This window comes from Mus musculus, chromosome 8 (assembly GCF_000001635.26).
Source record: "Mus musculus strain C57BL/6J chromosome 8, GRCm38.p6 C57BL/6J".
NCBI lineage: Eukaryota > Metazoa > Chordata > Mammalia > Rodentia > Muridae > Mus > Mus musculus.
The window spans coordinates 85,295,674-85,308,390 of record NC_000074.6 but is presented as its reverse complement, the minus strand read 5'-3'; the positions used below and the strand labels follow the sequence as shown (position 1 = coordinate 85,308,390).

The 12,717-nt window shown below is 41.1% G+C and overlaps 2 protein-coding genes across 4 annotated transcripts in view; one reads left to right on the top strand and one right to left on the bottom strand.

Moving 5' to 3' along the window:
* Nucleotides 1-111: 111 nt before the first annotated feature.
* Orc6 (origin recognition complex, subunit 6) lies at nt 112-8,759 on the bottom strand. 3 transcript variants are annotated; one of them, NM_019716.2, is made up of 7 exons: nt 8,399-8,759; nt 7,153-7,282; nt 5,432-5,595; nt 4,940-5,029; nt 3,070-3,182; nt 2,073-2,174; nt 112-805 (listed from the first exon to the last, which is right to left on the bottom strand). In NM_019716.2, the coding sequence occupies exons 1-7, from the start codon at nt 8,461-8,463 to the stop codon at nt 681-683; spliced, it is 789 nt and encodes a 262-aa protein (NP_062690.2). In that variant the 5' UTR covers nt 8,464-8,759; the 3' UTR covers nt 112-680. The 3 variants fall into 3 exon arrangements, 2 of the variants coding, with proteins under 2 accessions (NP_062690.2, NP_001157263.1); NR_028268.1 differs by lacking the exon at nt 3,070-3,182; NM_001163791.1 differs by lacking the exon at nt 7,153-7,282.
* A 114-nt stretch (nt 8,760-8,873) lies between these two features.
* Vps35 (VPS35 retromer complex component) overlaps nt 8,874-12,717 on the top strand; it is a 39,133-nt gene continuing 35,289 nt past the window's right edge. The window contains exon 1 of the mRNA NM_022997.5: nt 8,874-8,936. Coding sequence (NP_075373.1) covers nt 8,934-8,936 — 3 coding nt within the window. The 5' untranslated portion in view covers nt 8,874-8,933. The remainder of the gene's footprint in view (nt 8,937-12,717) is intronic.

Genomic DNA, 12,717 nt, shown 5'->3' with positions numbered 1-12,717 from the left:
TGTTCTAGGTATTAGGGCTCACTACACAGGAACATGGGCTTTTTTAAAATTTGAGTAGATACAGATTTTTGCCTAAGAAAGATTACTCAAAGCTGACAATCACAACTCAAATGCATATAAAAATAACATTTATTGGGCTTGAGAGATGGTTCAGTGGTAAAAAGCACTAGCTGCTCTTCTAGAGGACTGGGGTTTAAGTCCCAGCACTCATATGGCAACGCTCACTGTCTGTAACTCAAGGCTTAGGGATCTGGCATTCTCTTCTGGCTTCCACTGCACCAGACATACATGCAGGCAAAATACTCATACACATTTAAAAAAATGTTTAAAAAATATTTATTAACTTAGGCTATATAACATTTAGTGAAATAAAATTTAAAAAACCACAAAACCAAATAAAATGTCTGAGATGTCTTTCAGCTTGAAATTTGCATTCTAGGTTTAGTCAGGAAATTTTCTTAAACACATAGAAGCAAAATGGTCCCAATTTCACCCCACGTGAGAGGACAGATCTGAGTCTTCAGAGGCAATATGGTTGATCTAATGTCCATGTGAGGTGCCCAGTGCTAGCATCCTCTGTACTGAGACACTCCTCAGCACACCTGGAATTCAGGCTTAGAGAAGACTTCCACACCCTTCATCTCCCAGACAGACTGCACATGCCTGCAGTGAGATGGAAATCACTCTGCTGTGGCTGTCTGAGCTTTGGCAGCATTTTCCAAAATCTTCCTTTTCCATTCTTCATAATCCTGTGTCAGATCTTCATCTTTAGGTAGTTTATGAAGGGTTTCTATTACTTCTATTTCTGTGAGAGAAAGTCAGCAAATGCAATTTTAAACAAGTTTATAAATGGCATAAAAGTAAAAATTGGCAAGTATTTACTTCAATTAAGGTAAGAGATTAAGACCCTAGAGTGCAGTGTAACATGGCAGCTCTCACTTTTCTCTCCTATACTCTAAGCACTCTAAGACATCAACCTTGTACCTCAAGTAATCCCATCACAACATTATGCTAACATTAGTCACATTTTACAGATTAGGAGAATGAAGCTTGTAGAAATTTTATCACCTTTTCAAATGCACACAGCCAGTAGGTAGTGTTAAACAATTAGCCATTAGTATCAAGATTGTTCTTGTAGCTAGAGTTCCTATGTAGGTAACTAGAACTTAATTTGGAAATATATTTTTAGAGGAAGAAAAAAAAAAAAAAAGCAGCCCATCACAAAAGCTACCTTTCTGGTTATCCAAACAGGGACCTCACACTAGATATCCTTAAATAAAGTAAATGAGTAGTTTGACTCAATTGGATGTTTTCTATCTCCTTATAACCTAATTAACTCTATTAGGACTTCTGTTTAACCACTGGGTGGTGTTTTCGGAACCAATTTTAGATTTGAAGCTGTCCAATTTATGAGTCAGTCTGCTTGAATTGTTTAATTTGCCTAAAGATTTTAACACTGGCAAAGTAAAATATGAACCCAGGTACAGTTTAGTTACCAACATTCACACTTTTCTTTCTCTTCTCTCGCTCTTTTTTTTTTTAAACAAATTCTCACTGTGTGGTTCTGACTGATCTAGAACTTGCTTTGTATACCAGGCTGGCCTGGAACTCAGAGATCAGCCTGGCCCTGTCTCTGAGTGCTGGGATTAAAGACATGTCATGCTGTACCAGATATACCTCTAAAAATTAGTAATATCTGTATTCTTTGGCCACCAGATATATTTTTACTCACACTTCTGTTACTTCCTTTAATTATTGCTTAAAAGGCTGTTTTGTTGTTGTTGTGAGATGGTATCAATGTGTAGCCCACGTTGGCCTGGAATTCACTATACAGATCAATCTGGCCTTCAATTTACAGTAATCCTTTGTGTCTATTTTCTAAGCATGTAGAAGTAATTACAGGTGTGTAAATCATGCCTGGCTTGAAAAATAGGTCTTATCAAATAATTAGTTGTCAGGCTTTCCTCTAGTGCTGCTTCTTGTCATATAAACTGTTGGGATCAACACAGGACTGCTCAGTGTATAAATTATACTGCACCAATTTCAGTACCAAGAGAGCTAGTGTACCCTACCTTTTGCTGGTGGTTCAAGTCCTGGCTCCTTTTTCTTCAGTGTTGGACTAAACTCTGGCTTCTTTCTCTTCAGTGCTGGTCTAGCTAAATCTGCAGAGTCTCCTTTTAGAAAAAGAAAAGTTGGTTTCAAGGTTAATTTTTCTAATCAATTTTACATTTGGTCATCTAAGTCCTCAGCTGGATGATAGAAAGCCAGTACCCAGAGGAGCAAAAAGAGATGGAGCGGCAGATAGATAATCCTGCTCCTCTTGTTCTGGCTGTTTCTTTTATTAGACATGGAATCACTCCCATCCCAAGCAGTACTCAGATACTGGCACTTAACACTGCAGCTTCTTTCTTTCTTTTGAGACAGGGTCTCTCTGTGTAGCCCTGGCTGACCTGGAACTCACTCTGTAGACCAGGCTGGCCTTGAACAGAGATCTGCCTGCTTCTGCCTCCCAAGTGCTGGAATAGCAGGCATGTGCCACCAAGCTTGTCTGATACTGATGTTTCTTAAGGAATGTATTTTCTCAGCATAGATTTGTAGAATCATATTTTTTAAAGGTATAGTTGTAGTGGTTGGTTTTGTGTATCAACTTGACATGAACTGGAGTTATCACAGAGAAAAGAGGCTCTTTTGAGGAAATGCCTCCATGAGATCCAGCTGTAAGGCATTTTCTCAATTAGTGATTAAGCGGGGAGGGCCTAGTCTTGGGTTCTATAAGAAAGAAAGCTGAGCAAGACAGAGGAAGCAAGCCAGTAACATTCTTCCAAGGTCTCTGCATCAGCTCCTGCTTCCTGAACTGCTTGATTTCCAGTCCTGACTTCCTCCGGAATGTGGAAATATAAGCTGAATAAACCCTTTCCTCCCCAACTTGCTTCTTGGTTATAATGATTTGTGCAGGAATAGAAACCCTGACTAAGACAGGTACTAAACCACTTTATTCGCAGGGCAGACATGTCAATTATCTCACTAAAAAATTAATAAAATCAGCATTTTCAACCACAGAATACTCACTGTTAATCTGCTGCCCAATCTTTTCTAACTGCTTACACAGTCGATCAAGTATTGCCTTTTTCACACCGGATGCAGTTATCATTTTGGTTTTATCCACCTTTATCTTTAGAATTCTAAAAAACAATTTCATAAATTTGTTTTTTCAATATCACCAGTTTTCTGGGCAAGAAAAACAGATTACAAACCTATGGCCCTTTGCCCACGATTTACTAAAATTCTCCAGCTGTCTGGACTTTCCTGTTTTCCAAATGTCATTAGCTGGAAGCTTGCAGATTTGCTCTCTTAAGTCCTTTAGTTTCTTATTAAACTGAGAGCGGAAAATTCATCTGTTCAGCAGTAAATGAGGCAAACAAACAAAGACATCTGCTACAGCGCTTCATGCCTCTCAGATGTTACCAATTTGCTGAATGGACTCAGTATCTGTTAAGTGTTCAACTCGCTTTGAGAATGTTTCTATTTACACAGGAGTGTCACATCTCTTTGCCCTACTCCTGAAGCCTCAATCCTGTTCATATTCTTCTACAGCAAGCAATTAAAAAGCAAAAGACCTGGGGCTGGAAAGATGGCTCAGTGGTTAAGGGGGCTGGAGAGATGGCTCAGCGCTTCAGAGCTCTTGCTGCTCTTTAAGAGGGCCCGAGTAACGCCCATATAGTAGCTCACAACCACCTGTAACTCCAGTTCTAGGGGAGCCAATGTCCTCTTTTTGCCTCCACAGGCAGCATATATGGCAAGCAACACCCACCCCCCCCAAGACAATTAACCATTTCGTGTTCAGTTTAATATAGTTCCAAAAGTGGAGTTATTTGACTATTTTCAGTTTCTTTTGTAACATCAATTACATTCCTTCTTCGTACACATACCCTTGTTGAATTAAAAGAATATTATCTATGGATGACAATCACTCCTAGGTATGCTGCTAAAAGTGCCAAGTACACCAAAATTAATGACTGGAAACTGAGAAATATATTCTTTAACAGACTACATGATTTTTCTGTAGAAAGTTTTCTTTAAAAGTAAAATAACAAGCTGGGCGGTGGTGGTGCACACCTTTAATCCCAGCACTTGGGAGTCAGAGGCAGGAAGATTTCTGAGTTCGAGGCCAGCCTGGTCTACAAAGTGAGTTCCGGGATAGCCAGGGCTACACAGAGAAACCCTGTCTCGAAAAAACAAACAAACAAAAAAAACCCCAAAAAACAAAAACAAAAAAACAAACCCAAAAAAAAAAAGTAAAATAACAACTTCAAAGATATAAAAAATTAGTATTTCATGGAATAATTCAGTATGTATACTAATAACTAAGTATTTTGGTGATTTAAATGTAAGAATTTATTTTAGAAATGTTTTTCAGTTCTTTTTAAACAATATGCCTGGAAAATCAAACACGATCACTGTCCTGACAGATTTACAACTTACACTTAGTAAAAGTAGGGTCTGAAAGGAGAATACCTTGTTTACAGACATGGGTGCCACATGGCAAGTAAACATCTTGAACACTCGTTTGAAGTTGGCAGCTCTATTATCAGCCAAGCCAAGAGTCTCATTACCAGGCCACAACCGTAGTGTTCCAGGGCTACAGTGCAAACTGTGCTGAGCCGAGGAGAACGAATGACAAGTGTTCTCTGAGGATGAGAAGCTCATATTGGCAACATTTCCGGATGGTGAAAGAACACTTACACTAGCTGGGTGTTGAGTCACACACATTTGAAATCTCAGCATCTGGGAGTCTGAAGCAGGAGGATCATCATGAGTTTAAGGCTGGCTTATGATACATAGTGACTTCCAGGCCAGCATGGACTACACATAAAACTCTCTCAAAGCAAAAACAAACAAGCAAACCCAGCACAATAAAGTAATGCCCAAGAACTCTTACTTGCATGCTGAGAGTAGTGCGGCAGTGGTGAAAAGTGGCCTGGACAAGTCAAGATCTGCTCGCTGTGTTTCAGGAAGACCAGACTCGTAGCTAGGAGACAGCAATGTTTGTGAAATTATTTGTCAGGAAAATATCTTAAAGGGACTGAAAATGCAATAACAATTGAGAAAACAAAACAAAATTTGGCCCCTAACTTAAATTGTCCTGACCTATTGTTAGCATTTGTTCGCTGACTGTGCTTCTAACAACGTTTTTAGTATTTATTTAGGAGCTGGAGAGATGGTTCAGCAGTTAAGAACACTTCTGCTTTTAGAGAGCACCTGGGCTCACTTCCCAGCATCCACATGGTAACTCACACCCATTTCTAACTCCAGTCCATGGGACCTGATGCTCTCTATTGACCTGAGAGCAGCAGGCATGCATGGGGTGCACATACATACATGCAGGCGAACACTTATACACATAGAGTAAGTATTATAAAATTATACATACCTCTGCAGTATCTCTGCAGCCAAGTTCACTGCTTCTGTACAGCTGAACTGTACAGCTAGGTCTCTGATTCCAACATTTGAATTTAATCCTAGTAAACACTCAAAAGATTTAAGACAGCTCTGATACACCATCTTGTTCAAACCAGAGAGCCTAATTAAATATGCCTTTGAAAAGAAAAACACACATTTTAAATTCAGTATTATTCTTCTTAAATATTTATTAAGAGGTATATTAATTATGCTTTTGGTTTTGAGCCTAGCCTTTAATGGCTGAGCCACCTCTCCAGTCTGTGATATTAATTATATACTAATTTTATTTAACCCAAAACGTTTCAATCACTTTAAGAGCAGACTATTTCAAAGAATTCGTATTATAGAAAGGTACAATTATGCATACTTACAAATAATATTTTTTTAGTATAGAATAGAGTTTATTCAGGGTATGGGAAGGGGAGTTAAGAGGGTAGTAGAAACAGAGAGGGAGAGTAGAGAAGTAGAAGAGTAGAGGCCAGCCATAAGCATGTGGAGAGAGGGGAAGGGAATAGGGAGAGGGCAGGAGCAGGAAGGGACTAGCAAGAGAGAGAGAGGAGCAAGAGCACTTACAAATAATTTAAAAACGACTAAATAGTATAGCTTGTCTCAGCTGCACAAAACAAACCACTAGGAAAATTAAAGGAAGTACTGGGTGTAGGGTGAGGAAAGTGTATATCTGGAAGGGAAGAACAGGATAATCCACCACTGTAGGGAGCCAAGTCTATCTTGGGAAATCATGGAGAGCTTTATAAAAGATATACAACAAAGCAGAGTCACGTTAGGACAGAAAGGAACTTGGCAACAAAGCATTCCAGGGTGGAAAAGTGTTTCCTTTACAAAACTATGACTCACAAAGTGTGTATCATAGCTTGAGGCCAGGGTAAAAGAGACTGAAGAGTTAGATAGCAACAGAAAAGTTAACAGAGCTTTAATGAATAAATACATCCATTATGACACAAGTACTGTGTACATCTACTACATAAAGAAGATAGATACCTTCTTTAGTCAGAATAATAATCCAGTAAAAGACGGTTTTTATTCTTATTTGATGGATGAAGAAACTAGCAGTTCATGGATCTTGTAAATAATACTGACATTTGGTTTCAACATGTGACTCTTCCTGACTCTAATTTTAAACATTAAAGATTTGGACAAACTGTGAGAGTTACTCTCAACTGTTAACTTGATGAGATCTAGACTCACTTGGAAAAAGAGCCACTGGGCATGCCTAGGGGAGATTGTGCCCATTAGATTAACTGAGGTGGACAGACCATTTCTGATGGCAAAATCTCCTGCAATGGGATCCTATATGTACAAAAAAAAAGGAGAAACTGAATTGGGTACAAAGATTACTTGATTTCTGCTTCATGACTGTAGGTGCCATGTAGATTCTTCAAGTTGCTTTGATTTCTGTGTCAGGATAGATCGTACCCTTGAAGTTGATTAAAAACTCTCTCCTGTGATTGCTCTTCCGAAGGACCTGAGTTCAAATCCCAGCGATCACATGGTGACTCACAACCAAACATAATGAGATCTGACGCCCTCTTCTGGAGTGTCTGAGGACAGCTACAGTGTACTTACATATAACCGTAATAATAAAAAAGAAACGGAGCCGCCAACAAGAAGATTAAAACAAAGAAACCTCAGGGTCACATCAGATCACTCAAATGTCCTTTGGAGCCAACTTACTCTATCCAAGGGGCACTTCCTACAGGAAGCTGCAAGGTCCAGGCATATGACAGCATTGCTGGTTTCTGAGCTACGTGCAGACAGACTGACACACTTCACCTTAGACAGCCGCAGGAACTCCTCTGCTTTCCTGGTTATAAAGGCAGTATGGTCACTAAAACTGCTGCAGAACTTTGTCAACACTTAGGCAAAGAACTGAATTCAGCATGGTGGACTTGCACACCACCTAACTACTGTGCAAGTTCATTTGGGGCCTAGAAAGCACATCCTTTGGAGAGGTGGAAGTTCTTTACATAGAACCAAAATGACTCCAGACTTAGCTGTGTCCAAGCGTGTTCCTTGGACATTACCTTTCCTTCTTACATTATTTCAACAAGTATAAAGAATTGGTTCAGGCAGATTAGAGTAAATTAAATCCCTTTCTCTTCCTTAATGACTGATTGGGTCTCAGTTTCGGCGGCTTGTGAAAATAGTTCTGGGTCCCATTGTATTTCCGGTCAGTAGCCCTGGGAATAGACCTACGAACTTTCTACACACTTGCCTGCTGTAGCTTTATTTCCTAAGACAGATCCTACAATGACCCTCCTAATCTCAAGGGCTTCGGAAAATGGAAGCTATTTGGGCCACTCTTACCATATTTTCCCATGCGTGCCACTATTTAATAAATCAGCCCCAACGCCACTGGGCCCTTTCTGGAATTTTTTTTTTTCGATTTTTCGATACAGGGTTTCTCTGTATAGCTCTGGCTGTCCTGGAACTCACTTTGTAGACCAGGCTCGCCTCGAACTTAGAAATCCGCCTGCCTCTGCCTCCCAAGTGCTGGGATTAAAGGCGTGCGCCACCACGCCCGGCCTTTTCTGGAATTCTTACGCCCTGCTCATCACTTCAGCTCTTCACTCTGTACCATAATCTACCTTTCTCTTGCCATCTATAGTGATTTGCACAGGGTCTGCCCTGCAAGGCTGGCTTATCAAGATTATCGAGTCTGAAGGAATGACAAGAGGTCCTCCCCGGCTTTTCCGACCACAGTGTATCCAACAGAGCTAGAGTGCTTCAAGGACGACTATATACGTCCTCTCAAACCATCTTCTACAAGCCAACAACAGTTTTTCTTGATGTTGGGCCCGAGTCTCGCCCAGACCAGTGTGCGGTCATTCCCTCATCGCCAGTCCCTCATCCGACGCTGCCTTGGGAGGACCCAGGGCCGCAGTCTGGGACGTCTACCCGCACACACGGCCACACTCACCTCAGTACACTCGGCTCCGCAAGGCCGAGACGCGGGGCGAGGCGGCGTACCAGCTCCGACTCCATCGCTGGAAGAAATGCGCGCCAAGAGCAATGCGCGCGCAGATTGTCAGAGGGTTAAGACCCACCCCCGGCGCGTCCAGATTGGTTGCGACCAGAGGTTGAGACCGTTCCACACACCAATCCTGGTCATCCTTCTACGCATGTGCACACGATGAGGCGCGGGCCCAGGCGAAGTGGACGCGCAGAAGGTTCTCTCGCTGCCCTTCCTCGGCCGCGGATCTCCTTAACTAAGGCTTCCCTTCCTGCTGTCCCTAGTTCGCCGCAGCGTTGTACTATTCTCGCCCCGCCCCGTCCACTATACACCGCCGGCTGCCCATTCTCCCCAAACTACGCGAGATTTTAAGTGGGCCAATCGAAAAGCCGCTTCTATCCAAGGGCGGGGCTAGAGAGGGCGGGGCTCGCAAGGCTCGGTCACCTGACGGCGGGCGGCTCCGGCGGGGTAGGCGCTGCTGCTTGTGGTCCCCGGAGTCGCCATGGTGAGTGAGGGGAAGCGGTGGGCCTGGGTTGCCGAGTCGCAGTCCACGTTTTCCTTCGGCGGACAGGAGCCTTGCTGGCGGAGTAGGAGGCCCTGCATTTCGATCGAGGCCGGTCCGGTCCAGGCTGGGCCTGCGGGCTTGGCACGGGCTGAGGAAGGCCGCGTTAGGCTGCGGTGGGCTGCGGTGGGCGGTGGCGCAGAATTTGGTCGTTACCCCGAGACCAGGAGCCTCCCTTAGGGGTGTCGCGGGCTGCAGGTTCTGGGTGTCGGTGGAGGCCTGCGTCAGACTCTTGTACGGAACGGCCACCTTCCCTCTGAGAGTCGGACTCCCGGGTCTGTGCGGAGTTGGGACAGTGAGGAGCCCCCGAGCTTCTGAGCTGGCGCCGTAGCTGGGTCGCGCCCAGATGGTGCATTTCCAGCTTTGTACTCAGCTGTCCTCGGGGGTCCCATTGCCTTTTCTCTGCTGGAAATATCCTTGGGGGGGGGGCGCAGTGGTCTCCCGGCCTTCCGTGGCCGCAGAGCCCCCTTCATCTTGCAGCGCCTGTCAGCGAATTCTAGGGACCTGCTCACGTGAGTTTCCCGAAGGACTCCTGCTTTCTTTTCATTGAGCCCAACCATCAGATAGGAGACAGGTCTCCGTTTCGCATTTGCTCTCTGAGGATTCTAACTCACTTGCTGGAAGCAGTCATTCAAAGGTTTCTCCGCGACGATAGCATGTCGTGATGCTTTGTGGCACTAGCCTTATAAACAGGAACTTCCGCAAAATTCGGATCCTGTTTTCCACAGGGCAAGTTGTCACTTGCGTTATACGAGCATTTGCTGTAGTATGAACAGGTAGTGGTTTTGGATGTGCTATGCTTATGTCCTTTTTTTTTAATTTCAATATTCATTCTTTGTATTGATAATTCTATGTGCCACTGCACATACTTCACTTTAAGTGTGTTAATAGGAAAAACCAGCATTAAATCTTTTTGTTGATTTTTTTTTTCCTTTTTTTTGGAATGGACCTTTATGATGATCTTGCTAGACTCCGATCAGCTTGGTATTTATGTCATCTTTGGTTCTGGCTGGCTGAGTTCTGAGCGTTTGTTCCCGTAATTTGATAAATATTTGATGTATATTTAATATAATATATTGCCTTACAAGATGTTTTCCCCCCTCGGAACTTTGTACAATTGAGATTTGGCACATGACTGGTGTGAAGTTTAACTTTTTTGTTTTTCAACACTTACTGGTTGACATAGTGTTTTATAATACAAAGCATTTGAGGATACACTATAAATTATATTTATGTGCCTGGGGAACCAGATTGGACCAGTTTTCCCTGTGAATTTTATTGGAAAATGGAACCTGGGTATCAGTTCTGTCATAGGCAATTTTATGATTTGAGTAGGTAGTTAGCCTTTAAGTCTCACTTTTGCATCTGGAAGCAAGTGTTGATATCACTGGTACTGTACTCCTAAAAATCCTGAGTCCAGCACTAACCAAACATCTGGTGTACTTTCAATTTTATAGAATGTGCTAGGCACCAGATAGAAATAAATGGCAGAGATGTGCTTTTGAAACATTCTGCTATAGTTCTTTGGGCTCCTGGTGGGAAAGAGGTTGTGTTAGGAGCTTTGGAGGTAATGCAAACAGATTTTGAGGAGAATGGGCAGAAATTCTGCACAAAGAAAGAATTTTGCCATTTAATGTTCATGGTGTGCTCCGTCATCGGATTTCTGGGGTATTGCTAAGTTAGTGTGTGTATGGGATCCAGACGGTTAACTTTGTCTTTTCTGCAGTCTTGGGGATTGAACCCAAGGCCTTCAGCCTGCTAGACACAAACTCCCCAACCTAAATTATTTTAAATTTCCTGTTTTCTTGTTACCCTCAGTTCTCCTTGAAGTATTGATTTGTGCTTTCTCATCAGGTTTAAATACTATATTCATCAACATGATGATTCTGTTTATTTTACAATTTATGTTGTATTGTCATATTGCACATGCAACTTATAAGTGGGAAAACTAACCAACAAACAGGTCCCTATAACCAGTAGAGGTAAATACTCTCAAACTGGATATAATAATAGCTGACATTTATGAAGCGCTCGTTACTGAGTGCTGTGCATATTCATAACTTTGTGTGCTTTTTTATTTTTCTAGTCTGTACCAAAAATTTGTGATTGCTTATAGCCCATTTATAGGTTATTTCCACATAGTAGCCAGCGCTGGAAACAATCCATATGTCTATATTGAGTGAATCAATAAATGTATACACACACACACACACACACACACATACACACACAAGTATATACAGATACTGGGATATTACACAGTCTTTAAAAAGAGAGAAATTCTGATAAACGCTTTCATACAGATGAATCTTGGACATAATCCTAGATAAGCCAGATACAAAAGGGAAAATGCTGTGTAGTTCTATGTATATAAGGTACTTAGAGTAATAAAAGTTAGAGAAAAGGGTAGAACTGCTTAGCTGACGGACATTGGGAGTGTATGCTAATATTTCTCCTATATAAATTAACGTTTCTTAAGATACTTGTTTTTTAATTAATTTATAATTAAAATAAGCATTTTTCATTAAAAGATTTTAATTACATGTGTGTGTTCATTTGTATGAGCATGTGACTGCAGGTGCTTGTAGAGGCCAATGGTGTTGGCTTCCCTGGAGCTGAAGTTATGTTGGTTTCCAACCACCCAGTGTGTGGATAGTAAGAATTGAGCTCACTAAGAATTGAGTTCAGGTTATCCCTTCAGTCCTTTATGATTTTTGAAAAGAAATAGTTGTAGGAAACTCATCTTACTATTTTATGCAAAAACAGCACACGGCATTGCTCTCTACTCAGTTTTTCTCTTTATCTGAAGTGAAGCCAAGACAAAGCTTTTAATTTTTATGAACCATTGTATTTCAGAAGTGGATTTTTGTTGTTGTTATTTAATCTTATACTTGTCTTAGATATGAAACATGACCTTTTTTCATGTTTATGTGTAAATCCTTCTACTTTTTCTAACATTATGCAGAGAGGTACTTTTCCTCTAATTAGTCTTAAATTTTTTTAATGAATTTATGTAAAATGAACAGGTAAATGGGTTTTAATACATTACCTTTTGTTCTAAAATATTTTCATTACCTCAAAAGAAAATTCTGTAGTCATTAATCAGTGGTTTGCCCACCATTCCTCTTCTAAATTAGTAAATCTGTGGATGATTTATCTGTTTAAGATATTTCATATAAGTGGAGTCTTCCAGCGTGCATTGTCAGACTTCTTTCATTTGGTGTAGTGTTTTCTAGGTTTACTTCTATAATATGTGTGTTTCAGTACTAGAGACCTTTTTATGGCGTAACAATAGTCTGTTGTGTGTATACTGCTTATCCATTAATTTGCTGGTTAGTTTTTTTTAATCAAATATATGATCAGAAAGGCCTAGAATCAGCCTATCTGTGCAGTGAACGTTTATGAAGCACACATTGTGTATGCTGGATCTCAAACACATGATTATTTATAATTACATTGTTAGGCAGGCTGTGGAAGTAATGTTAACATGGTGATATTAAACATGAAGTATGGGTTAATTCTACTTAACAAGGAGAATGAGTTCATTTTATAAGCAGAGTTTTGCTGATGACATGGAAGAATAGATTTACTTTGTTTTTAGCTGCTTATCTGTATATTTGAAATAGTAGGTATTTGAAGAAACTATCTTTACCTTTTTCTAAGTCATTAACAATTCTAGCTATTTTATTTCCAAGTTGTTTAGTTTTTGTTATGATGGAGGGGG

Coding starts and splice junctions, on each gene's coding strand:
- Orc6 (NM_019716.2), bottom strand. CDS start 8,463: ATGGAGTCGGAGCTGGTACGCCGCCTCGCCCCGCGTCTCGGCCTTGCG. Junction 5,596..7,152: donor GGAAGTGCCCCTTGGATAGA/GTAAGTTGGCTC, acceptor TTCTTTTCAAAG/GCATATTTAATTAGGCTCTC. Junction 3,183..4,939: donor GCACTACTCTCAGCATGCAA/GTAAGAGTTCTT, acceptor ATTGTTTTTTAG/AATTCTAAAGATAAAGGTGG.